Here is a 27,681-nt window from a genome sequence, read left to right on the forward strand (position 1 = left end):
CGAGATCACGCCCCTGCACTCCAGCCTAGTTGGCAGGGTGAGACTCTTGTCTCAAAAAAAAAAAAATGTCTTTGTCTTCCTTCCCTTACCACCCTAAATATGCGCAGCGTTTCGTATAGCACGTGCATTCTCACTGCAATGCTCTGTTCCCGAAACAGATCCCCTTTCTTTTAGAGAGCCTCTCTGTTTATTTAGGTTGAAATATCTGGTGTCTGAAAAGGGACCTGAAAAAGATTATTCTTGGAAGGAAGCAGTGATATTTGGAACTGGCGTGCGTTACACGGTTCGCCTTTTATTTCCCGGTGAGTTTTCTTTCAAACTGAGCCGTTCTCTTTTTGGTAGGGGCTTTTGGATATTAGTTGGGATCTGATTTGGATTCAGTCACCTAAATGAAGAACTGTACATACCTCCTGGGATGATACAAGGCCTTTAGCTTTTCTAGTAAGTCCTTTCTGGTATAAAGACCTTTGTCTTTCTGGACTGAGAACAGTGGCTTCCACAGAATTTACCTTCCGTTTGTGAGGTTTATCTTTTCTGGTGAATTTACTTTTCATTTGGTCTGTGCACCTAGTTTAATATTTTGTTTGATCTGCATGCCTGTGGTTCAAATGTTTGTGATTACTCTTATCTGATTTCCTTTGATTTGGATTGACTGTTTTCCCTTGCTTATTTCTGAAAGTTGCCCAGGAGCGAAAATAAACACTCTAAATGGCGGGCGCAGGATGGATAACTAAAAGCCACTAGTGCAGTCTCCATCATCTAAAACGCCAGTTCAAACTCCTGACATTCCCTGGCAAACTTCTTTTTTTAAATATATATTTTATTGCATTTTAGGTTTTGGGTACATGTGAAGAACATGCAGGATTGTTGCATAGGTACACACACGGCAATGTGGTTTGCTGTCTTCCTCCCCACCACCTATATCTGGCATTTCTCCCCATGTTATCCTTCCCCAACTCCTGACCCCCGCTGTCCCTCCCCTAGTTCCCCCTGACAGACCCCAGTGTGTGATGCTCCCCTCCCTGTGTCCATGTGTTCTCATTGTTCAACACCCGCCTATGAGTGAGGACAGGCAGTGTTTGATTTTCTCTTCTTGTGTCAGTTTGCTGGGAAAATTTATAAGATTTCCATTGCTCTCAAGAGATTATTAAGAAATAAAATGGGATTCTTAGACATTAAAGTACACCAAATTGTCTGGTACTCTAGCCGGCTCTCTCTCTCTCTCTATATATATATATATAAAAGTATATATTTATACATATAAAAATTTTTTTTATATATTTATGTGTGTATATAGATATTCATTTTTTTTTGAGACAGAGTTATGCTCTTGTCACCCAGGCTGTAGTGCAATGGCTAAGTCTTGGCTCACTGCATCCTCCACCTCCTGGGTTCAAGTGATTCTTCTGCCTCAGTGTCCCGAGTAGCTGGGATTACAGGCATGTGCCTGCATGCCTCCATGCCTGGCTAATTTTTGTATTTTTAGTACAGACAGAATTTCACCATGTTGACCAGGCTGGTCTCAAACTCCTGACTTCAAGTGATCTGCCCACCTTGGCCTCTCAAAGTGCTGGGATTACAGGCGTGAGCCACTGTGCCTGGTACTTATGCACATTTTTAAACTGATGGGCAAAATTACATCAAGGATAATTCAAAGCTCAAATGGTCATTATTTGAAAAATCTGTAGCTGTAGGTTAACATGTAGAGTGTTCTAAATTCTTTCTGTATCTATTTTTTTCTGCCTACTTTAAGTCAGCTGGCTTTTCTACTGTGTTGAAATAGAACTCATTTCATATGCTATTCCAGCCAAGATTTAAAATAGAAAAGTTTTAAGGACTTTTAAATTAATGGCTTTACAAGTAACAATAGCTCCATGGTAACCAATAATCTAGACACCTTTTAGGTTTGCCTGACAAATAAATGTATATGGTGATGGAACACTTAATTGAGAAATTAGTTATCTAAAAGAAAAATAACTACAAAAATGTTTATAAGAGGCTCTCAGATCAATAAGGTCAAAATCCGAGCTCAGAGTAATGATATAGAATATCTCGCCAACACAATTTTTTTTCTGCCACAGAGGCCGAAATGAAGAAACAGAAACTCCAAGCATGTCATCAAAGTCTAAGTCATGACCGATAGTGTAAAAGGGGATACATCAAAGGAATTCTGTGTATGATCAAGTTGGCTATAATTAGACGGGGATTATTTGTAAGTCTTTCTAAAGATTGAACTTTATAAATTTATTTTATTTTATATTTTAAACTGACATATAGTAGGCCAGGCATGGTGCCTTATGCCTGTAATCCCAGCACTTTGGGAGGACAAGGCAGGTGGATCGCTTGAGCCCAGAAGTTCAAGATAAGCCTAGCAATGCAATGAGTGCTGTCTCTAAAGTAAAAATAGAAAAAATTAGCCAGGCAGAGTGGGACACACATGTAGTCCCAGCTACTCAGGAGGCTGAGGTGGGAAGATCGCTTAAGCCCGCAAAATCAAGGCTGCGGTGAGCTGTGATCGCACCACTGCACTCCACCCTGGGTGACAGAGCCAGACCCTGTTGGAAAAAAAGAAGACATGTTAAAACAAAAAAAGACATGTAACAATTGTATAGTACATAGTGATGTTTCAGTACACATAATGCATAATGATCTGATCAGTGTAAGTAGCAGATCCACCATTTCAAACATTTATCATTTCTTTACGTTAGGAACATTCAATATTCTTCTTCTAGGAGTTTGAAACTACATATCATTAACTATAGTCACCCTAGAGTGGGGCAGGACCCTGGACCATATTCCCGCTGTCTAGCTATCATTTTGTATTTTGTAACAAATCTTTCCCTATCCCCACGCCTTGCCATTCCCCTACTCTTCCCAGCCTCTGGTACCCTCTCTTATACCTTTTACTTCTGCGAGTTCAAGTGTTTTTAGCTTCCACATGTGAGTAACAACATGCAGTGTTTAACCTTCTGTTTCTGGTTTTTTTCACTTCACATAATGTCCTCCAGTTCTGTCCGTGCTGTTGCAAATGACAGTATTTCTTTATTTTAATGGCTGAAGAGTGTTCCATTTTGTATATATGCCACGTTTTATTTATCCATTCATCTGTTGTTGAACACCTAGGTTGATTTCATATCTTGGCTACTGTGAATGTTGCTGCACTAAACATGGGGATGCAGATGCCTCTTCAATACATACTGATTTCCTTTCCTTTGGATGAGCGCCCAGCAGTGGGATTGCTAGATCATATGGTAGTTGTATTTGCATTTTCTTAAGGAATCTTCATGCTGTTCTCCATAGTGGCTGTTCTAGTTTACATTCCCACCAGTGGCATGTGACAGTTCCCTGCGAATGCATATACACTATTGATGGTGTAAATTAGTTCAGCCACTGTGGAAAGCAGTTTGGAGGTTTCTCAAAGAACTCAAAACAGAGCCATCATTCAACCCAGCAATCTCTTTACTGGGTATATACCCAAAGGAAAAACAAATTGTTCTACTAAAAAGACACACACACTCATGTGTTCACCACAGCACTATTCACAATAGCAAAGGCATGGAATCAACCTAGGTGTCTATCAAAAGTGGATTGAATAAGGAAAATTTGGTACATATATACCATGGGATACAACACAGCCATAAAAAAGAATGAAATCATGTCCTTTGCAGCAACATGGATGGAGCTGGAGGCCATTATCCTAAGCTAACACAGGAACAAACCAAATATCACATGTGCTTTCTGTCTTTTAAGTGGGCGCTAAGGGGTGGAACATGGTGGCTCATGCCTGTAATCCCAGCACCTTGGAAGGCCAAGGCAGCCAGATCACTTGAGGCCAGGAGTTCAAGACCAGCCTGGCCAACATGGTAAAATCCTGTCTCTACTAAGCATACCCCCCAAAAATTAGCCAGGTGTGGTGGTACATGCTTGTAGTCCCAGCTTCTCAGGAGGCTGAGGCAGGAGAATTGCTTGAACCCAGGAAGCAGAGGTTGCACTCCAGCCTGGGTGATGGCGTGAGACTGTCTCAAAAAAAAAAAAAAAAAAAGTGGGTACACATGGACATAAAGATAAGAACAATAGACACTGGGGACTACTAGAAAGGGGAAGAATGAACAGAAACCATTTAGAGTTGTGATTTTTGTATAGAATGAGCAGTGGGGAGTCTAATTTTATTCTTTTTGCATATGGATATCCAGTTTTCCAGGACTGCTTATTGAAGATACTGTCCTTCCCCCATGACTATTCTTGATGCCTTTGTGAAAAATGAGTTAGTTGTAGATACATGGATCAATTTCTGGGATCTCTATTCTGTACCATTGGCCTATGTGTCTATTTTTATGCCAGTACCATGCTGCTTTGGTTACTAAAGCTTTGTAGTATATTTTAAATCTAGCAATATGATGCCTCCAGCTTTGTCCTTTTTGCTCACGATTCCTTTGGCTATCTAAGATCTTTTGTAATTCCATACAAATTTTAAGAATTTTTTTTTCTGTTTCTGTGAAGAATGTAATTGATATTTTAATAGGGATTGCATTGAATCTATAGCATGCTCTGGGTAGTAAATATTGAGATTTTTTAATTTTAATTTTTTTTTTAAGAGACAGGATCTCACTCTGTCATCCAGCCTGGAGTGCAGTGGTATGATCATGGCTCACTGCAGCCTTGAACTGCTGTGCTTTAGTGGTCCTCCTGCCTCAGCCTCCTGAGTAACTGGGACTACAGGTGCATACCATTATGGCTATTTTTTTTAAATTGTTTTGTAGAGATAGGGTCTCACTATATTGCTCAAGCTAAGATTGAGCTTTTATATTTAAAAATACACTCATACAAAATTTATTTATTTATTTATTTTAAAAATTTATTTATATATTTATTTTTGAAATGGAGTCTCACTCTGTCACCCAGGCTGGAGTGCAGTGGCACCATCTTAGCTCACTGCAACCTCTGCCTCCCAAGTTCAAGCAATTCTTCTGCCTCAGCCTCCCTGAGTAGCTGGGATTACAGGAGCGTGCCACCACATTTGGCTTGAGGGAAGGGAACCCAGAAGCCTGACATGCCAGCAAAAGGGTCAAAGTTTTTTTTTAACCAATTGGACTTTTGGCCTCCCTCTCCCCATGCAAACTGGTAAAAGAAATGGTAAGGATCACGATTTATATCCTCTGTAAAGTTTTGATTAATGAAAAAGGATTTATGAGGTTGGTGTCAAGCTGTAGCCACTCTGGTGTGCTTTGTATGTCTTTCTGTACGGTTCTGTCAAAAAAAAGGGCTACCTTGGGATAGGATGCAGGCCGAGGCCCACATAAGCCTGCTGTTCAAGCCAGCCTGGGAAACTGGCAGTGACAAACCTTGCTGTAGGCCTCCATCTTGTTTTATGTCCTTGGAAGGGTGACCTATAACCATGTGGCAGTAGTTGGTTTTAGTCTCTGCCATTTTACAATGGCAGCCGAGTTCAATCTTAACTTAGAGAATGAGTACTTTCTGGCTAATATATGTGACTTTTACCATTTGCTGATTCTCTGCCCCTCCATGAACAACTTCTAGCTTCCTTTCTTGAAATTCCTTTCTCTGAGCCACCTTTCAAAGTTCTAGATTTTGTAAAAACTGCTTACCACTTCTGTGAAAGTACCTCATACACTGGTGATAAAGTCATAACCTTAATTGAGGCTTGTTGATTTCACCTGTGAGGTTACTTTTGGTCAAGTTCAAAAGCTAGAAATATTGGCCGACTGGCATGGCTGAAGTCGGGTAACAAGGGAAGTCAAAGTGTCAATGAAAAGAGTCAAACTATGTAAAATATTAGAAGAGATTTATTCTGAATCAAATGTGAATGACCATGGCCTGTGACACCATCCTCAGGAAGTCCTGAGAACATGTGCCCAAGGTGGTCAGGGCGCAGCTTGGTTTTATACATTTCAGGGAGGCATGAGACATCAATCAAATACACTTTAAAAATACATTGGTTTGAACCAGAAAGGTGGGACAACTCAAAGCAGGGACTTCCAGGCTGTAGATAAATTTAAACAATTTCTGGTTGACAATTGGTTGAGTTTATCTAAAGGCCTGGGATCATAGAAACGAAATATTCAGGGTAAGATAAAAGATTGTGGCTGGGTGCCTGTAATCCCAGAACTTTGGGAGGGCAAGGTGGGCGGATCACCTGAGGTCAGGAGTTCAAAAGCAGCCTAGCCAACATGGTGAAACCCGTCTCTACTAAAAAATATAAAAATTAGCCAGGTGTGGTGGCATGTGCCTGTAATCTCAGCTATTTGGAAGGCTGAAGTGGAAAAATTGCTCAAACCGGGAGGTGGAGTTTGCAGTGTGCCAGGATTATGCCACTGCACTTCAGCCTGGGCAACAGAGTAAGAATGTGTCTCAAAAATAAATAAATAAATAAAAGATAAAAGACCGTGGGCCGGGTGCGGTGGCTCACGCCTGTAATCCCAGCACTTTGGGATGCTGAAGTGTGCGGATCACCTGAGGTCAGGAGTTTGAGACCAGCCTGGCTAACATGGTGAAACACTGTTTCTACTAAAAATACAAAAAATTAGCCTGGCTAGCGTGTTCCTGTAATCCCAGCTACTTGGGAGGCTGAGGCAGGAGAATCACTTGAACCTGGGAGACAGGGTTGCAGTGAGCCAAGATCAGGCCATTGCGCTCCAGCTTGGGCAATAAGAGCGAAACTGTTTAAAAAAAAAGAAAGAAAAGAAAAGAAAGCATGGAAATGTAAATTTTTGCCTAGGGTTAAAGGATTTTTTTGTGTGTGTGATTGTTATTGTTGTTGTTTTTTGAGACAGAGTTTCATTCTGTTGCCTAGGCTGGAGTGCAGTGGCGCAATCTCAGCTCACTGCAACCTCTAGCTCCTAGGTTCAAATGATTCTCCTGCTTCAGCCTCTCAAGTAGCTGGGATTACAGACATCTGCCACCACACCTGGCTTATGTTTAGTAGAGATGGGGTTTCACCATGTTGGCCAGGCTAGTCTTGAACTCCTGACCTCAGGTGATTCAACTTCCTGGGCCTCCCAGAATGCTGGGATATAGGCATGAGCCACTGTGCCTGGCCAGGATTGCTTTAAATTAGATAAGATAAAGCTAGAGGTTTAAACAAGTTATGGAAGGTTTCTAAAAATTAATCTTGCAAAAGAAATTATCTGTGTTAACACTGACTAAATTCAAAAGGGTCTTATATGGTTTTTCTATAAATTGAGCATTAAAATAAAAGCACAAGGTTTTCTTAAGGTACTGATTTGCTTTTTATTTATTTATTTTTTTTTGGGGGGGGAGGGCACATTTCTGGCAATTTTCTTTCTTTTTTTTGGGGGGACTAATTTGCTTTTTAGCAAAATTTGTAAAGGGTTATAAAAGGTTTATAAGAGTCTCACCTCATGGACAAACCGGTTAAGATAGGATAGAATTGTCTATAAAGTTTCATTCAAAAATTGGGGTTGACATTAATAGTAAACTAACGTAAGGGTAAAATTTGGCTTTCTCTTCCTTGTACAAGATTCTCATGTAATAATGAAGGATAACTAAAGATTTTAGTTAGCCTTGTGGATAGGCTGCCAAGGAAGAGAAAGAGAAAACAGGACACGAATTGTTTGAAAAGCTAAGTCTTCCTGCTTAATGATTGAAGTTTTTTGCCTTTGAAAAAAAAATGGTTGAGTTGCCGGGCACAGTGGCTCACTCACACCTGTAATTCCAGCTCTTTGGGAGGCCAACACAGGCAGATCACCTGAAGTCAGGAGTTTGAGACCAGCCTGGCCAACATGGCACAATCCCTTTTCTACTAAAAATGCAAAAATTAGCCAGGTGTGGAGGCAGGTGCCTGTAATCCCAGCTGCTTGGGAGGATGAGGTAGGAGAATTGCTTGACCTGGGAGGCGGAGGTTGCAGTGAGCTGAGATCACACCACTGCACTCCAGCCTGGGCAACAGAGTGAGAGTCCATCTCAAAAACAAAAAGTTTGAGTCATTAATTTGGCAAAATAAATAACATGGTAATCTGGAATTGTATTTCATATTATCAAGTGTTTTAAACCTCTAAGATATTTAACAGGCTTCCCAAAATCAAACTTCAGTTTCAAAATTGTCTTTCCTGACCCCAGCTTTTGGATTTTACAGAGGGCCCCTGAAGCATGCGGAAGAAAGGTAAATAGGATTATTTGACATGTTCGGGTATGTGGGATTGCCAAAAAGATGTTTAATCTTCTTCAGGTTATATTTTAGGAAAGAATATTAATAAATGTTCCAAAACTATATGGGATGTCTAAAATTCTAATGCCTGAGTTCTGAGTTTATGCTGTCACTCATAATTAAGGTTATTATGTTGAGTTATTGTAAACCACAGAGATAACCAAATTTATCTGTCAATCATGTTTTTAACTGTAACTACCCTGGACATCTTGTTAATCAGAGACAATCCTTTTTTTTTTAAATTGTACTTTAGGTTCTGGGGTACATGTGCAGATCATGCAGGATTGTTGCCTAGGTACACACATGGCAATGTGGTTTGCTGCCTCTATCCCCCCATCACCTACATCTGGCATTTCTCCCCATGTTATCCCTCCCCAACCTCTGCAGTCCCCCCCTACTGTCCCTCCCTTGGCTCCCCCCAACAGACCCCAGTGTGTGATGCTCCCCTCCTGTTCAACACCCACCTATGAGTGAGAACATGCAGTGTTTGATTTTCTGTTCTTGTGTCAGTTTGCTGAGAATGATGGATTCCAGATTCATCCATGTCCCTACAAAGGACACAACCTCATCATTTTTTATGGATGCAAATTATTCCATGGTGTATATGTGCCACATTTTCCTTGTCCAGTCTATTGTTGATGGGCATTTGGGTTGGTTCCAGGTCTTTTCTATTGTAAACAGTGCCTCTATGAACATACATGTGCATGTGTCTTTATAATAGAATGATTTGTAATCCTTTGGGTATATACTCAGTAATGGGATTGCTGGGTCAAATGGAATTTCTATTTCTAGGTCCTTGAGGAAGCGCCACACTGTCTTCCACAATGGTTTAACTAGTTTATACTCCCACCAACAGTGTAAAAGTGCTCCTATTTCTCCACATCCTCTCCAGCATCTGTTGTCTCCAGATTTTTTTTTTTTTTTTTTGAGATGGAGTTTCGCTCTTGTTACCCAGGCTGGAGTGCAATGGCACGATCTCGGCTCACCGCAACCTCTGCCTCCTGGGTTCAGGCAATTCTCCTGCTGCAGCCTCCCGAGTAGCTGGGATTACAGGCACGCGCCACCGTGCCCAGCTAATTTTTTGCATTTTTAGTAGAGATGGGGTTTCACCATGTTGACCAGGATGGTCTCGATCTCTTGACCTCGTGATCCACCCGCCTTGGCCTCCCAAAGTGCTGAGATTACAGGCGTGAGCCACCGCGCCCGGCTGTCTCCAGATTTTTTAATGGTTGCCATTCTAACTGGTGTGAGATGGTATCTCAATGTGGTTTTGATTTGCATTTCTCTAATAATCAATAGTGATGAGCATTTTTTCACATTTGTTGGCTTCATATATGTCTTCTTTTGAAAAGCGTCTGTTCATATCCTTTGCCCATTTTTGAATGGGTTTTTTTTTTCTTGTAAATCTGTTTTAGTTCTTTGTAGATTCTAGATATTAGCCCTTTATCAGATGGGTAGATTGCAAAAAATTTTTCCCATTCTGTTGGTGCTGGTTCACTCTAATGATTGTTTCTTTTGCTGTACAGAAGCTCTAGAGTTTAATTAGCTCCCATTTGTCTATTTTGGCTTTTATTGCCAATGCTTTTGGTGTTTTAGTCATGAAGTCCTTGCCTATGCCTATGTCCTGAATGGTTTTGCCTAGGTTTTCTTCTAGGGTTTTTATGGTGTTAGGTCTTATGTTTCAGTCTTTAATCCATCTGGAGTCAATTTTAGTGCAAGGTGTCAGGAAGGGGTCCAGTTTCTGCTTTCTGCACATGGCTAGCCAGTTATCTCAACACCATTTATTAAACAGGGAATCCTTTCCCCATTGCTTGTTTTTGTCAAGTTTGTCAAAGATCAGATGGTTGTAGATGTGTGGTGTTGCCTCCAGGGTCTCTGTTCTGTTCCATTGGTCTATATCTCTGTTTTAGTACCAGTACCATGCTGTTTTGATTACTGTAGCCTTGCAGTATAGTTTGAAATCAGGTAGTGTGATGCCTCCAGCTTTGTTCTTTTTGCTTAGGATTGTCTTGGCTATGTGGGCTCTCTTTTGGTTCCATATGAAGTTTAAGGTGGTTTTTTCCAGTTAATCACAGACAATTCTTATCTGGTTTTGATGCTCTTCAAAAGATGGTTTATAATCATGTATAGATCTTTAGTGCTCTCAAATGCAGATTTCTAATAACTGTGGAGATTGTTACATTGAAATAAAGGAAAAATGTACAGGACTCATGAAGAACTGAAATGTTTATGAGTATCAAGCTGAACAAGAGTTAATATAATGGATTGAACTAACAGAAAACTGAAGTAATCTTTTTTTTTTTTTTTTAACTTTTGCTTAAAACATTGCTGATTCTTGTTTTGTTTTTCAGAGTCAAGGAAACTTATTTTGGAATATGTACAGCCTTTAATAATCAAGTAAGTTAACTCCTGTGAACAAAATTTGGAGCATATTTGTTTCTCTCTACCTGGCTTCTCCAGAATTTGGAAACTAGTTGTGAGTATTCTTAACTTATGACAACGGTTGTTTGCATCAGTGCAAAAAAAAAAAAAAATCCTTTTTCTTTTGCAACAGAGTACAGTTGGAGAAGCTTTAATTCGAAGGGTGTGCTTTCCTTTAAGGAATCAAGCTTAACCTGCAGAGCCGATAAAAGCCCCTTGGGAAAGCTGGTCTCATACCTTGTCTATACAGTTCCCATACAGGGTTCCTAACTTGTGATGAGTAAAAAATGCCACTTTCTGGCTAGGCATAGTGGCTTATGCCTGTAATTCCAGCATTTTGGGAGGTCAAGTCAGGCAGATTACTTGAGCTCAAGACTTCAAGACCAGTCTGGCCAACATGGTGAAAACCCAGGTCTACTAAAAATACAAAAATTAGCCAGGTTTGGTGGTGTGTCCCTGTAGTTTCAGCTACTTGGGAAGCTGAGGCACAAAAATTGCTTGAACCTGGGAGGTGGAGGTTGCAGTTAGCCAAGATTGCATCACTGCACTCCAGCCTGGGTGACAGACACTGTCTCAAAAAACAAAAAAGAATGTCACTTTCTAACAGACCTAGGAACCCCATGTTCTTGGGACCTCTAGAAGAGAGGAATTCACCCTACTTATAGGTATTTGATGGTACAAACCTTTGGCTGGGCTCAGCTTTAAAAAGTCTTATCGAGATTCCTTGTGGAGTAGAGCTCCATTAAAGCCAATTTACAACATCTATGCAAAAATAATTATTCTTGTCCTTTATGCAAATAATCAGGCCAAGTATAAGACTAAAGTTTATTTTGCAAACAATTCAGTCCTATCATGATTTGTTTTTAACAAAAATGATGACTAGAGAGATGGAAAGTATGTTTCAAAACTTATCATACATTTGTCTCTAAAATCTAGACTCATTAGTTGTGTTTAAGTTTTTTGCCTACATTTTTAGACTAACCCTGCTTATTCCTGTGAACCTACCAGCGATCTCTGGCTGCAGCTCAGAAGAAACACAAAGGGATGGTTAATGTAAAAATCTGGATCAATATTCTAGTTCTGGGCAATTATCTTACAAATCCTGCCAGGTGGTAGGAATAAACAGGGTGCCCATTACCTGGAGGTTACCCTTTTTGGGAAAATAAGACCAAGGATGCTATCCAAAGCCAAGCCCCATCCACCCAAATCTCAACAAGCATAACTATAGCCACCAGTTATCTGAGCATGTTGGCAACCTTGGGATTTTTGAGCTGTCCTTGCTCCCCACACATCGTTTCATCTTGATACGTGTCTGCTAATAACCCAGTTTGTCTCTTCGCACCTTCAGGCCATCAAACTCCAAATAGTCATGCAACCAGAGCCTGAAACAATGGCCCCTTTTACTGGGAGCCCTTAGATAGGCCTCTGAGGAAAATCTGATGCTGTTTTCCCAAAAAAGCACCCCTGTCATCAGGAAGCAGTTAAGATTGGTCTTTGTCCCTATTCTAAATGGCAGTTAGACATACCACTTTAGAGGGGGGATTGATAGAGGCAGAAGGCAGACAAATGCCTAGGCAGATAAGGAAGGGTCCCTAGAGAATCTCTAATCCACCCCACAAGTATTTACACCAGATGTTTTTGTGCAGATAAGTGAACCCACACAGGGACTTTCCTAGGCATGCCTTCAATGGACTGGAGGCCCACATACTTTGGGGGATTGGGGTGGAGCCACCAGAAATCCACGCCTTCTGGAGGGGAGGAGCCTGGCCTCTTCAGCTTGTGTGTGATGGCCTGGTATTCAATCTGTAAGGTGGGAGCCTGCTGGCAGCACTCCTCTCTTTGCTGAGAGCTCCCCTTTTGCTTAATAAATTCTGTCCTCCTCAACATGCAATATGTCCACGTGCCTAATTCTTCCTGATTGTGAGAAAAGAAGCCAGATTTAGCTAAGCTAAGGAGCAAAGAATGTTGCATCCGTAGTTAGGCATCAGCTAGGCAGGAGAGGGCTCTCTCCCGACACACTATAAATGTCTGATGATGTTTCAGCAATTATCACTTTTCCTCTCTAAAAATGATAATTCGGCAGCACCAGGGAGAGACCATTTCCTGGTGGTCTACACCTGTTGACATCAAAATGAAATGTAAATTGAATGCAGGCCCCAGGGAGAAACAGCTTCCTGGGCATGCATATTAAGAGACAAAAATGGCCGAAGTATGATCTTCTGCGTACACTCCACCAGGTAAGGGAAGAAAGCCTCCAATATGCATGTGTACAACTCCCTAATCACACTGTGTGTGCTCACTTCCCAAAGGTAAGGAGGGATCTGCGCATGTGGGCAGCTCACCCTAAGGGAAGAATCAAAGGAAAGAAGCGAGGTCATAAAAGTCCTAGGATCAAAAAAAAAAAAAAAGTCCTAGGATCACAGCTAAACAGGGCAGTTGACCTTCTCTCTTTAACCTTCATGTGCCTTCCTGGATTTTTTCCAAGCATACCTTCCTTTCTTTCTTATTCTAATGACTTTTAAAATGAACTTCTCTTCCTGCTCTGGAACTTGTCTTGGTCTCTTTTTCTGCTTTATGCCCATCAGTCTAATTCCTTCTTCTGAGGAGGCAAGGACTGAAGTTGCTATGGACCTGTGAGGATATGCTACCAGTAACTTAGGGGAACTTGGATCTCTTCCAATAGTAACCGCCTGTGAGCATGACTTCCTCCAGGATCCTCAAGAAGAAATTCAGAACAAAGAATGGCAGTCAGCCAAGCTGGACCACATGGCAAAACCCTGTCTCCACAGAAAATACACAAAAAATTCAGCCAGTCATGGTGGTACATGCCTGTTAGTCCCAGCTACTTGGGAGGCTGAGGTGGGATTCTCTCCTGAGCCCAGGAGATTAAGGCTGCAGTAAGCCTTGATCACGTCTGCACTCCAGCCCAGGCAACAGAGTGAGACTGTTTCTCAAAAAAAAAAAAAAGAACGGTGGTCATTTTTCAGTTCTCAGTTCCCCCTTATCTGAGGTCTAGGTGCCAGTGGACAGCATTTTCCATTTGGTGGGGATCTGAGTTTCTGAAACTTGAGTAGCTGGAACTACAGGTGCATGCCACCATGCCCAGCTAATTTTTGTATTTTTAGTAGAGACAGGGTTTCACCATGTTGGCCAGGAGGGTATCTATCTCCTGACCTTGTCATCTGCCCACCTCAGCCTCCCAAAGTGCTGGGATTACAGGCATGAGCCACTGCACCCAGCCTGGGCTTAAGTTTCTTTGAGGGGGGTAGTTTCTGGCTTGTTTTCTATAGCTTTTAGTGGGTAGAGGAGGACAAGCCCTTGTGGTCAGCACAGGGCATAGTCTGTTTCCTCTTGGGAGACTGGACTTTTGCTATTGACATATTCTATTAAGAGTTGACAGATCTAATCCTCAGTTGACCCTAATTTTGGCCAGAAAACTAAGGATTTGCAGATAGGTTCTTTGGTCCAAATAAAACAGCAGTAGTTTATCATTTGCTGCTTTTTCTTATGCCTGGTCCTCTCATTATTCTTCTAATAATTTAACATGAGACCTAGGGGACTATCAGAGGGAATGTTACTGTTGCTAGCTTTGTCCTTTTTATCCCCTGCCTTACTTGAGGTATTTCCCATTTTGGAGAAAGTGTCTCTTTGATTCCATGCAGCTCAACCTCTCTTATTAGAGATTTCTTGCCCCCTAGAGAGTTTGTGGGGCTTAACCTCTCTGACTAGAGATTTCTTGCCCTTTTTTCAGCTAGAGGCTCAGCCACCCCTACTGGAGGTTTCTTGCACTCTTCTTTTGCTTCATCCTTCTCTGGCCACTTCCCTCTTGGGAACATCAGGTCCCTCATAGCATTGGCCAGTCAGTGTAATCACCCGACAGGCAAGCCGCCCTAAGCCAAATGATGTGACCACAGAACCGTAGATCCGGACTCCACACTCACTTTGCACTTGACTGTGCATCTCATTCACACACTTTCAACCTCCAAGATGTCACGATCACCAATGAAATACTTTGTTGCCCCCGTGACTTTTCTTACCTTGGTCTGTGCACAGAGTTACCTGGTCGCCACAGTATGTGAGGATCCTTTCCACCCATGTTGCTGAGAGTCTGAGTTTATTCGTCACACTGCAGTAGGTCACGATCCATCATCCCTGAGGCTACCATAGAGAGGCAGTGGGACCTATCTCCTCATGAGAGACCAAGGTAAGAAAAGCCTCAGGGGCAGTGAAGTATTTCTTGGTCAAAACCAAGGTAAGAAAAGCCCCAAGGGCAGTGAAGTATTTCTTGGTTGGAACATAGCAGGGTGGAAAAATCTGCAGGGGCAATGAAGTATTCCTTGGTCAGGACATACCAAGGCAAGAAAATCTGGGGTGGTGGTGACGTATTCTTTGGTTGGGACATCTGGAGGTTTTTGAATGTGTGTGAATGAGACGTGCAATTGAGCACGAAGTGAGTGCGGAATCTGGAACTGCAGTTTTGTGGACACCTCATATGGCTTATGGTGGATTCCTCTCATGGGGCTTAAACCAACACACCAATGCTAAGAGGGACCCGAAATATTCCCTCTGGGGAGGCGGCTGGAGAAGGATGACATGAAAGAAGAGGAGTGCAAGAAACTTCCAGTAGCAGGGGTTGAACCTCTAGAGAACGGAAGGCAAGAAATCTCTAATACAAAGGATTGAGCCCCACACCAAACCTCCAGGATGGGAAACACCCCAAGTAAGATGGGAAATAAAAGAAATAAAGCTAGTGATAATAATAACATTCCCTCTGATGGTCCCTTGGGTCTCACGTTAAAATATTGGAGGGATAATGAAAGGACTAAACATAAGAAAAAACAACACATAATAAACTATTGCTGTTTTATCTGGGCCAAGGAACCTATCCTCAAACCCTCCATTTTCTGGCCAAAGTTTAGGTCTAATGAGGATTGGATTTGTCAACTTTTAATAAAGTGTGTCAATAACAAAAGTCCTGTCTCCCAGGAAGAAATAGACTATGCCCTGTGCTGGTGGCAAGGGCCTATCCTCCTCTATCCTCTAAAAGCTACAGGAGAAAAGCCAGGAACTACTTCCCCTCAGGAAGTTGAGGTTCCTAACCATAAAAAGTCCACCAATAAGCAGGACCCTTTAGACCACCTTCCTCTGCCAAATCCCTCCCTCCCCCTCAAGCAAGTGCTGCCACCCCAGCTCTTCCCCTGCTCACTTTGTCCCCCTACTCTTATAATCCTGACTCTTGGGTCTGTCCCCAGCCCAAATGCCCTCCACCAGGAAGACTTCAACATGAGATAGAACAATGTAAATAAGATATCCAAAACTTCTCTTTCCCTGCTACCTCCAAAGAATCCACTCTAACCCTCTTTCCCTTAAAGGAAGTACCTCTAATAGGAGGGGCATTGCCTTTGTAGATACTCCCTTAACAGCTCAGAAGCCTGAAGCTTAAAAAGAGAGCTCAAACCACTCTTACATGATCCCTATGGAGTAGCAAATCCAATCAACCACTTTCTGGGGCCATACTGTACACTTGGGCTGAATTAACGTCTATTTTAGGTTATTCTCTTCTCAGGAGAAAAGATAACTATGATCTGCAGGGCTGCTATAGTAATCAAGGAACTGGAACATCCTCATATTCAAAATATCCCTGCAGCAGAGCAAAAATTCCCACCCCAGGACCCTCAATGGGAGCCCACTGAGAAAACATAAAAAACCTCAGGGATATGATAAAGGAATTCGGGAATCAGTGCCTCGGACCCAAAATATTTCCCAAGCATTTAATGTACAAGGGAAAGAGAGAGGGCCCATGGAATTCTTAAACAGACTTTTAAAAACAAACATAAAAATAAGTTGGCCATTACTAAGTTCTTGTTAATTTCCTAAGCAGAAGTAATTTATTAGGGAGGGACTTTATGTTAAGGTTAGGCATAGGCCTACATGTTGATCAGGAAAAACTCCTTACTTCCTTAAGTCTGTTCCTTATAAAATGCTCTATAGGCTGCCTTATCAAAATTCCACTGCTAACCTCCCTACATTTGAAAGAAAACATCAGTTTCTCAAAAACTATATATTATGTTTGTGCTTCACCTTTTCTTTCCTCAGGATTCAAGGCCTTCTGGCACAAGCCTCACCCCTTGAACTTCCAGTCCCCCACCACCAGCCAGAGACCATGTCCTCATCAGAAGTTGGAAAGAGGGAAAGCTTGAACCCATCTGAGGAGGACCTTCTCTAGTTCTCCTAAGAACTGAAATGGCTTTGGGACTGCTGAAAAAGGTTGGAGTCATCATACCTGAGTCAAAAAGGCATCACCCTCTCCAGAATCAGGGACTGCCATTCCAGGACCCACGAACCGGAGTAATGTTGAAAAGAAGTTTAATTTGTCTCTTCCTCCTTTTCCTCCTCTCCCCAGCAACCTCACATCTTGTTGTCATAACTAGGTCTAGTTCCCCTCAAGCCATTACCTTTGATGCTTGTCTTGTTATGCCCTGTGGAGATCTCGGGAACCAAAGAAAGCTAGCCTCTTCAGAAAAGTACCTTTGCCCTTCCAGGGTTAATAAGACTGTCTGTAAGCGTGACTCTTGCACCAAACGGGCACAGGGAAGTCAGTGGAGGTTCTGTTATGGTTGGGGAGATGTGGTCTGGACCACCAAGTGTCAAGGCTGGACCTCCCCAGGAGGAGGTTGCATTAACCTAAAACCCTACATCCACTTTACCAAAGGGACAACTCCCTCTAATTGTCAACTCCAACAATGTAACCCTGTGCAAATCTCCATCACTGTCCCCACCTCTACTGACAGTAACCCCATTTTAGGTCAGTTCTATGACCTAGGAGCTGATATTCCTGGAACAGACCCTATAGAATTCTTTAAGATGTGCTTCATTGTGCCTCCACCCTCTTCCCTTCCTCCTCCTTCTAAATCTTCTTCCAGTCAAACAGTTATTCTTTCTGTATCCAATGATGAAACTATAGTAGACATTGTAGAAGTTAAAGATATAAAACAAACTTTAGCAACTGAAACAGGATACTAAGATGCGAATGCCTGGCTGGAATATATTAAATATTCTGTTTGCACATTAAGCAAAAGCAACTGTTACACTTGTGTGGCAGGCAGCCAGAGGCCCAAATAGTCCCCTTCCCACTCTGATAGTCTTCTGACCTACTAGGCATAAGCTGCATGGTGAGTCTCTCAAAACCCCACAGGCTGGGGCAATGAAGCATGCAAGACTGTCTCACTGCTATTCCCTGAAATTAAAGGCTCTGCAGGTCAGCCCCTGAGGATCATCCAGCCTCCAACCTCGGATGTTAATTTTACCTCGTGTCTCTCATGGCAGGGGGAAAAATTAACGTCTTTCAGAGACCTAAAAGAATGCAATGAAATCAAGCCTTTCCAAGAGCTCGTCAGTCAGTTTGCCCTTGTTCATTCCTGAGCAGATGTATGGTGGTATTGCGGTGGACTATTATTAGGTACTCTGCCAAGTAACTGGAGCAGCACTTGTGCTCTGGTTCAATTGGCCATCCCTTTCAACCTGGCATGACATCAGTAAAACAGCAAAGAGAATCAAATAAAAAGAAGTGCTCCTCATGAGTCTTTTGGTCCTCATATTTACATAGATGCTATTGGGGTCCCACAAGAGGTACCAGATGAATTTAAAGCTTGATATCAGATGGCAACAAGATTCAAATCTGTACTGTTTTGGTGGTCAACTATAAACAAAAATGTAGATTAGATAAAGTACATCTACTGTAATCAACAGTGATTTGTCAGTTATACCAGAGATGCTATTAATGGGATAGCTGAACAATTAGGCCCCACTAGTCAAATGGCCTGGGAAAATAGAATAGCCCTGGACATGATGTTAGTAGAAAAAGCTGGAGTCTGTGTCATGATTGGAGTCCAATGCTATATTTTTATCCCCAACAACACAGTCCCTGATGGAACAATTACAAAGGCCTTACAAGGCCTTACCTCCTTATCAAATGAGTTAGCCAAGAATTCCAGAATAAATGACCCCTTCATGAGTCTCATGGAAAGGTGATTTGGTAAATGGAAGGGGGCTTATGTCTTCAATATTAACCTCTCTTGAAATTGTCATATGTGTACTCATTTTTTCGGGAAGCTGCATCATACCCTGTATCCAGGGGTTAATGTCAAGACTTAGAGAAACAGCTCTCACAAAACCCTCCCCTACCCTCCTCCATACTCAGATAAGTTCTTGTTCTTAAATAATCAAGAGCAACAAAGCCAAATCATGCTACAAAATTTGAAGAGGAAGAATTATCAAAAGACAATGGGGAAGATTGTTAGGGAATAATAAATTCCTCTTCAAAGGTTTTTGTGTAACACTCTTATCCTTTGCTCAAAAGCCCAACCTGGCTGTACCCTCTTGTTTCCAGCCTGCAAACCACTCTCTCGCTCTAGTCACGCCCTAACAAGCCCAGATATGTCCAGGCATCCCTTGTACTATAATGGACAGTCCACTCTCCTTCTCTTACAAATTGTGTGCTAACCATATTTAGAAAAGTTTAAGCCTTAGCCAACCAGGATCAGCTTAGATTGTGTGGTCCAACCCTAGCCAATAGCAGAAAGACACAGGGAAAAGAACTGCATTAGGGATAAAACCCCTTCTCTCCTTTGCTCAGGGTGATCTTGCAATGGTGACTGATGCAGGCAGTACCCTTCAGCAGAAGTAAATTGCCTTGTTGAGAAAACTTTTTGCCTCAGTTCTAGCTCTTCTTTGTGGCACCAAGCATTTAGTTCATGGTGACTCTGGCTAAGGAGCACACTCCTAAGTCTTGGTATTATCCTCTTGATAGTGTTAATAGTAGTCTCCTACATGAACTATATTCTTTTTAAAGTTTTAAATGTTTACATACAATCATCCATAAAATGTTCATAAAATTTAAATAAATAAAAATTCCAACATAATAAAAAAAAGTCTCCTCTACTCTAACACTTACCAGAAAGTAACCTAGAGTCCTGTTCCCACCTGTTATACTATTTCCCAGTGGGATTTAAGACCAATAAGTACATTTGCAATGGTCAGAAAGTAATGTCAATGTCTACAATTTTGGTCAACCTCTCTATTTTGGTCAAATTGAGAGACTGACCAAAAGGGGAGAAATTGTTAAATTGAGCCTAAAGTTGCCTCCTTATAAGTTCAGCCTAAAGGTTTCTCCGTACATAGTAACTTGTAACCTAACTGGATACATAAATGGACTATAACCTATTGTAGTAATCACTGAATTTTGGCCAATCACGGGAGGCCAACTGTTCAAATAAAACAATCAGTCAAGCTGTTTCTGTATCTCACTTCTGTTTTCTGTACATCATTGTCCTTTTTCTGTCCATAAATCCTCTTCCACCATGCAACAGTGTTGGAGTCTCTCTCTCTTTTTTTTTTCTAGACAGAGTCTTGCTCTGTTGCCCAGGCTGGAGTGCAGTGATGCAATCTCAGCTCACTGCAGCCTCCAGCTCCTGGGTTCAAGAAATTCTCCTTTCTCAGCCTCCTGAGTAGCTGGGATTACAGGCACCTGCCACGTTTTGCCATGTTGGCCAGGCTGGTCTCAAACTCCTGACCTCAGGTGATCTACCTGCCTCGGCCTCCCAAAGTACTGGGCTTACAGGTTGAGCCACCGCACCTGGCCTTGTGTTGGGGTCTCTCTGAATGTATTCTGGTTCAGGGTGGCCACCTGATTCACAAATCTTTTTTTTTTTTTCATTAAACTCTTATATTTAATTTGTTTAAAGTTTTCTTTTAACACTATCCTTCCTTTATATTTTGTTGTCTTTATGACATTACTATTTAGTACTGCTTGATACTTCTATTTTTTTTCCAGACAGGGTCTCATCTGTCACCCAGGCTAGCACCATCATGGCTCACTGCAAGCGTTGACGTCCTGGGCTCGTGATCCTCCCACCTCAGCCTCTGGTGTAGCTGGGACCACAGGTGGAGGCCACCATACCTGGGTAATTTTTAAGAGTTTTCTTTCTTTCTTGTTTGTAGAGGGGTCTTGCTATGTTGCCCACTCTGGTCTCCAACTCCTAGACTCAAGAGATCCTCCCACCTTGGTCTCCCAAAGTGCTGGGATTACACTTCTCTAATTTTTGTTGTTGTTTTTTGTTTTTCGTTGTTGTTTTTCTGAGGACAAGTTCTCATCTTGTCATCCAGGCTGAGGTGCAGTGGCACAATCATAGCTCACTGCAGCCTCAAACTCCTGGGCTCAAGTGATCCTCCTGCCTCAGCCTCTCTTGAGTAGCTTGGACTACAGAAGCATGACATCATGCCCAACTACTTTTTTTTTTTTCTTGTAGAAACAGGACCTTGCCATGTTGCCCAGGCTGGTCTCCCAATTGCTGGCCTTAATCCATCCTCCCACCATGGCCTCTCAAAGTGCTGGGATCATAGGCCTGAGACACTGCCCAGCCAGAGGCTCTATTTCTAAATGTTTGACCCAGTACTTCCTTAGGGCACAGCCTGATTGAAAAACTGATGGTAGCTTGTACTGTCACGCTCTTTCTAAAAATCAGAGAATTATCTTCCCCCAATTCAATTTCTCCAAATTTTCCAACAACAAATAGTAGGCCTGGTTAATCTGGTTATAAATTGGGTTACGGAAGTGAGTTGAGATCATGGAATAAAAACATATCTGACATCTCAATGAGGCCAATGTTTCCGTTGACAATCTGTGCAGATTTATTTGTAATAGTGGAATGGAGCTTCCTGAACTGATGGTCAATCTAATGTTTAGTCAAAAAGCCCTGGTTTAGCTACTTACTGTGTGAGCTTGCACCGTGTAATCTTTACACATTTGCACCTAAATTACCTCATTTCTAAGTGTTCTTTTGTATCTACTTTGGTAGCTGTATAAAATGAAATGTTTGCAAAAATGTGCAAAGAGAAAAACATTCTGCAAGTAATTATTATTAATTTTGGAGACAGAGTCTTGCTCTGCCTCCTCGCAGGTTCAAGCGATTCTCCCGCCTCAGCCTCTCTAGTAGTTGGGATTATGTGGGTGCGCCACCACGCCCAGGTGATTTCTGTATTGTTAGCAGAGACGGAGTTTCACAATGTTGGCCAGGCTCGAATCCTGACCTCAACTAATTCACCGGCCTCGGCCTCCCAAAGTGCTGGGATTACAGGCGTGAGTCTGCAAGTTAATATTTACATCGCACAGGCGTCTAAGACTTTCTTTTTTTTTTTTTTGAGACGGAGTCTCGCTCTTGTTACCCAGGCTGGAGTGCAATGGCGCGATCTCGGCTCACCGCAACCTCCGCCTCCTGGGTTCAGGCAATTCTCCTGCCTCAGCCTCCTGCGTCTAAGACTTTCTTCTGGCTCAGTGCCATTGTTTTATTAGGCTGACATTTTAATCTAGTATTTTTGCACTTAAACTGGCGAGTTGGGGCGGGGCGTTCAGCATGTGGGTCTTATTCTGAGGCCGTAAATTCGATGCAGGGCGAGGCCCGGGTCTTGACGTTCTCTTCAGCAAGGATTCCGCCCGTCAAGCGTCAGTAGCCGCACCTAAGGAACTCTGATCCGCACACTGGCTCTGTAAGTCAGCCTCTGCCTCCTGCTTTCTAGTTCATCTCTTTCGGTAAAAGGATTTCTGTCTTTTGGCCCCAGTTGCGAGTGCCCATAGGTCGTAAGACCCTTCCGGCCTTCCGAGCAGCGTAGCTCTTACTGTGGCGCGTCCTAATGGTTCGGAGCCCAAGGTCAGGAGATTGCCTGCGGTTACAATGACCAACAGCTAGTTTAATTCAGGATAACCCAACTGCTCTCGGCAATATAACCGATGGGGGAAGCCTTTCCAGAGCTCTTTCTCGGGAGCGTTGATTGGCTTACTCTCACGCCAATCGAGCTTTTCTGCAAAACTGGCTTTTCCCACACCACACGGGTGCGAACCGCTGTCTCCCTCTCTAGAGAGGGTAAAAAGCCGAGACTACCGGGAAATACCACAGAGGAGCAAATCACCTCCGGAAGTGGCGTTTGGAGCCGCTTCCTACAGTGCAGTCCAATGAACTCTTTCTTTTGGCAGCAAATTCCGTCTTCGAGCCCGCCCAAGGGGAAGAACACTTTGATTGGTTGTTTAGTCGGGGGACACAAAGACTCACGGGAGCGTCTTCCTAGCGCTTGCAGGTATTGCTCAGTTGGCCTGTCAATCATATCGCTCGCTGGAAGGGGCGGGAACTGGCAGCCTTTTTGGCACCTCCTCTTCCTGGGCTGCTGTGCTGGGAGGCAGCGAGGCCGCCCCGGCTGGGAACTGCCGCGTGGGCGGGGCCGGATTGCACTGTCCAGGCAGTTCCTGGGCCGCGAGGCGCGGGGAGTGGCCCTAAGCGCGGGGCTGTACGGGGAGGGCCGGGGCGTGAGGCGAACGCGGGGGCGGGGCCGGGGCGTGGCCGGGGAGGCGGAAGCGGCGCGCGAGCCTAAGTCGGAGCCGCCTTGAAGCTAGTGTCCGGGCTGGCGGAGCGGCGTCGGCGGGGTTTCCCGTAGCGGCGTGGCGCTAGAGCCTGGGCGGGCCAGGGGCGGGGAGTCAAGGCTGGGGAGCGGGTGACGGGCGGGCGGAGGGCTTGCTCCCGTGTGGTTCTCGGAGCGCCCCGAGGTCCGGTCTCCGCGCAGTCCCGGAGGAAGATGCGACCGTGGGGTCCCGGGTGGGGCGGGCGGCAGCGGCTGCAGCGCTAGCGGCGCGGGGACTGGGCGGCGGCGGCGGCATGTGGCGCGGGGCCGGTGTCCGCGGGAGGGAGGCGCTGCCGGCGGCCGGGCCGCTCCCGCTGCAGTTGCTCGCTGGGCTCGCCGTGCCCTGCCAGTGGGACCCCCGCCGCTCCGGTCCCGGCCGCCGCTGGTGACCATTCGCCGCCCCCCCCGCCCGGAGGCTTCACCCGCGCCCTCCCTCAGGACGCGCCAGCGGAGCTCCGGCCCCTTCGCCCCGGACGCGGAGGCCGCGCTGTGCGGGGCGACGGCGAGGCCGGAAGATGGCCTGGGTGCTCAAGATGGACGAGGTGATCGAGTCCGGGCTGGTGCACGACTTCGACGCCAGCCTCTCGGGCATCGGGCAGGAGTTGGGCGCCGGCGCCTACAGCATGAGGTACGGGGCGCCTCGGGCGGGGAGAAGCCTCTGTCTCCTTGGGGAAGGCCTGCGCAGCCCTGAGTCTCTGTCAGATGCGGCTGCTCCCAGAGGTGCGCGGGCCTCCGGGGCTGCGGGGTCGGAGTTCTGCCGCGTGGCGGTCGGGGGCCATGGAACCCCAAAGGCCCCTGCTAACCCTGGTGACGGGCGGGCGGGGAAGGTGGCCCCACCAAGCTTCGGCCCCGGACCGCTCCTGAGGGCGTAATATTTGCTGTAAAACACGCCCAGCTGTTAGGATGGCTTGGGTTGGTGGGGGAAGGGGTTTCCTTTCCTTACAAGTGATTAACAAGCTCCATTGGAGCTAGAATACACTGTGCGGAAAAGGCAGCACTTATATTGGGAAAATAATGTCCACCGTTTTGGCATCAGTTCCTACTCTGTTGTCCTACATTGTAGTCTCTTCTGGCTGCAGATTTTAATCACTTGATGTTAGTAAATTATCATAATTGAAAGAATAGCAGCGGTGGGAGTAGCACAGTGACTTCGTTTTGTTTTTTTGATTGTCTCAAAATGAAGTTTCTCATTTTGGAGACTACCCTCTCAGGCTGTTTGCTCTTGAGGGTTTGAAGATGCAGTATGATTGCACCACAAGCAATTGTTTAGTCTTTCCTGTCTGTACCAGCAACCATTCATTTTAATATTGAGAGGTTGAAACAGATCTGAGCTTAGTCTCTGCCCTTTATCCTTTTTAACTGTTAGGAATTTGGAAGCTCTGTATTTTTTTCGTGGCTTTATTGAAATATAGTTTACCAGAGCGTTGACTTGATTATAATAAAGTCTAAAAATCGGTGGTTTGGCAGCTTTTCATTAACGTGGATAAGTGTAGCTTTCTGTTCTTTAGAAAATGCCTGATGTCTTCAAAGTGCTCTACAGTCTCCCAGTAGCATTCATACATCTTACTGCAGCTCTAGAGGAGGACTTCGGGGTCAAAGCTGGCCTGGAATGGTGGGGGCTGCTCCTTGAAATAATTGGGTCTTTAAATCTTGAAGAGAAATTATAAGCCATAAAGAACTCTCGGAAAGGTAGACGTTTATTGGAGTGTGGAAGCGAGTGGTGGAAAGCGTATTTTACACCCGGAGTTCCCCAGCGTCTGGCTCTGATTTGGTCTCTGCTGGGCTCCCTGAACTTGGCACCTCCTCTCTCTGCAGTTGTATAACTTGAGGCCTCTAGATGAGGCGGCTTATTTTCTAAAACAGCTGTCTCAGTTGTTGAGGAAATTGAGCTACTGAAAGTCATGGAGTCACCCCAGAGGGGAGTATTAGAGGCCGTACTTCTCTGTGAAAACGCACTTCTCTAGTGCCATGCTGCTCTTTAGCTCCACTGGAAGCACGAGGCTTACAGTCAAGGCAAAAGACGCACGTGAAGCAGGTTCAGTATGTGTGTCTCCTCAGTTGCTTCTCTTTTATGGTAAATGAAAGTTTGCTGTTGAAAAGCTTACTTATTGATAGCTATTTTGAGCTTTTACTTTTTCTACTGTTTTATATGAGCTGTACTTTTTGATTTAGTGATTCAGCCAACTTAATGTAATAACGTCTGTATGTAGTTCATTTCCGTGAAAAGGAAATACAGTCTTGATGACCATGTATTTTTAAAGTAATGTGTGAGAGCTTTGTAAGTCTGTGTAACCTACAACACTCTTCACAGGGATAATTTTCCCTTGAATGCTTTTGGTTGTGTCATTTAATCCAAATTTTCCAAGAAATTTGAAGGTTATTACCATTTTCAAGAAGCTTATTTTTTTCATATTTGAGTCCTCAAAAACTAAGAGATGAAGAGTGCTTGTCTCTTGGAAATTCAAGGCTCTTTGTTTGAAATTCTCAAACTAAGGAAATTCCAAAATTGATTTGATGTGGAGAAAGTCTGAAGAAGGCCTTGGCTACTGCAGGCCTCCCTGGACTGCAGTTGTGCTTTCCATGCCTGGCCCTGGAGCCCTGAGAGGGTTGGGGTACCCGTGAATGGCTCACCCATTCTCCAGCATGAGCATTCACTCACTTCGTCTGGCATCTAGTGGGAAGGAAAGCTTAATCTTTCAAAGTTCAGGAAGTAAACTTAATTACTGGGAAAATGACTTCTTGATACAAACTGATTTTGTAGACAGCTTTCCATTTTTCTTTCAAAACGAAACATGCTTACTGTATTTGCTTTTTGGATGGCTTAAAACAAGAGGTATTTCTTAAGACTTCTCTTAGGGAACGGTTTCCTCAACTTCTGGGAGGATAGTTTGAAAGGAAGAAATGGCTTCTCTCTATGGTCTGACTTAAAAATGGCCAGGTGTGATCTTTGGTGTGCTTGTAAATCTAGCTACTTGGGAGACTGCTTGAGCCCAGAGGTTCAGGGCAGTAGTGTGTGCTATGATTGCATCTGTTCATAGCCAGTGCACTCCAGCCTGGGCAAGAATGAAACCCCTTTCTCTTTAGTTTTTTTTTTTCCCCCCTTTCTCTTTTTAAAAAAAAAAAAAGTAGGAAAAATATGTTTGTGTAAAATAATATAGGCTGATAATATTGGGAGTATTTTGGAGCTAATTACATTACCTTTGCTTCTCTTTTTTCTTTTGGCTCTGGTTCTCAGGTGTTCTCTGTATGCTGTTGTATTATACTTTTTGTTGTTGTTTTTGTTTAGTTTTTTTTTTGTATTATACTTGGATGTGAGATGTGAAATGCAGCAGATTCTATTTGAAATGAGGCAGGTCACAAATGTTTTTAAAAATATTGGTTACAGTAACAGAATTTTAGAGACAGAGACCTTAGAAACCTTTTAGAATCTAGACCACTCCATTTCTTATACTGTAAATGCATTATCTGAGGGTCATAGATGTTAAAGTGATTGGCTTGAACAGATGAAGGCTGATTTTTTTTCTCCCCACACAGAGTGAAGACTGAAACCCATGGTAACTTGAAATCTGGGTCATTCTTGTTTTGCGAAGTGTGGAGTAGATAACCAAATGACTTTTTAAAATAGTACACATTAAAACTTCAAAGAGGGTCTTTTGGACCACCTGGTAATTTTCTTTTCATCTCACTGTATGAAATTTATCATCTGTAGCCAAGTTAATTTTCAGGATTTGGGGGATCAGTATTGAAATGTTTTTGAAGATAATAGGAAATCATGGCTTCTTTAGCTTTTATAAAAATTTTGATATTAAATTATTACTTTACAAAAGGTATTGTCTGAGCCCTGTTTGTTAAACTTCGTTATGGTATAAATCTCTTGAACCAAAAGATATACATTGTATATATTGAAATGGGAGGTACATCCATAGTTTACAAATAATTTGCTAAATCAAAACTTTTGAGCTGATACCAGTTCCTATATTGATTGAAAGGTAAAATGCGAGTTTAAGAGATCTATATTGTACAGCAAGGTTACTATAGTTAATGATGCGTGTATTCTTGAAAAATGCAAAGAGTGGATGTTAATGTTCTCACCACAATAATGGTAACTGTGAGGTAATGCATTTATTAATTGGTTGAATTTAAACATTGGACAGTGAGTGTATATATGTCAGAACATCATGTTGTACATGGTAATGTACACTATTGTAGTTTCCATGTCTGGCCCTGGAGCCCTGAGAGGGTTGGGGTGCCCATGAATGACTCAGCCATTTTTTAAAAAGTTAAAAAAAATTAGTGTTACAGACCCTGTAAGGTAACAGAATTTCAACTTAGATCAGTATTAGGGTGAAAGATTAGTAAGGATAGGGTTTATTATGTAGCTATTAATAGCTGATGATTTTCTTTTTGTCTCATGCTAAAATAGAATGTCCCTGAGTAGGTGACATATATCTTGGAAGTACAGATGGTCCCCGACTTAGGATGGTTTAATGTAAAATTTTTGTTGTATAAGCCATACACATTCAGCAGAAACACCTCGAGTAGACACTGTACGTTGTATTTTGAATTTCGATCTTTCCCATGCTAGTGATATATGGTATAATGCTCTCTTGTGATGTCGGGCAGTGACA

General features: G+C 43.2%; 1 protein-coding gene and 1 long non-coding RNA gene across 8 annotated transcripts in view; both read left to right on the forward strand.

Annotated features, from left to right (window-relative positions):
* The first annotated feature begins 209 nt into the window (after positions 1-209).
* LOC135275862 (uncharacterized) lies at positions 210-19,946 on the forward strand. Of its 2 annotated transcripts, none has more exons than XR_010343424.1 (3): positions 210-302; positions 10,537-14,810; positions 16,703-19,946. It is a non-coding gene; the product is annotated as an uncharacterized LOC135275862 (long non-coding RNA). The 2 variants fall into 2 exon arrangements; XR_010343425.1 differs by lacking the exon at positions 210-302 and having other exon boundaries at positions 10,413-10,661; positions 14,660-14,810.
* A 1,995-nt stretch (positions 19,947-21,941) lies between these two features.
* The window catches only part of UBP1 (upstream binding protein 1), a 50,631-nt gene continuing 44,891 nt past the window's right edge, over positions 21,942-27,681 (forward strand). For 2 of the 6 annotated variants that reach the window (XM_021666473.2, XM_021666474.2), the window contains exon 1: positions 23,006-23,681. In XM_021666473.2, coding sequence (XP_021522148.1) covers positions 23,569-23,681 — 113 coding nt within the window. In that variant the 5' untranslated portion in view covers positions 23,006-23,568. Of the gene's footprint in view, positions 22,151-22,716; positions 22,736-23,005; positions 23,682-27,681 lie in introns of those variants that run through there. The other 4 variants (XR_010343428.1, XM_021666476.2, XM_021666475.2 and 1 more) reach the window with 3 other exon arrangements.

This window comes from Aotus nancymaae, unplaced genomic scaffold (assembly GCF_030222135.1).
Source record: "Aotus nancymaae isolate 86718 unplaced genomic scaffold, 86718_ANA_hifiasm-v0.15.2.pri h1tg000019l, whole genome shotgun sequence".
Classification (NCBI taxonomy): domain Eukaryota; kingdom Metazoa; phylum Chordata; class Mammalia; order Primates; family Aotidae; genus Aotus; species Aotus nancymaae.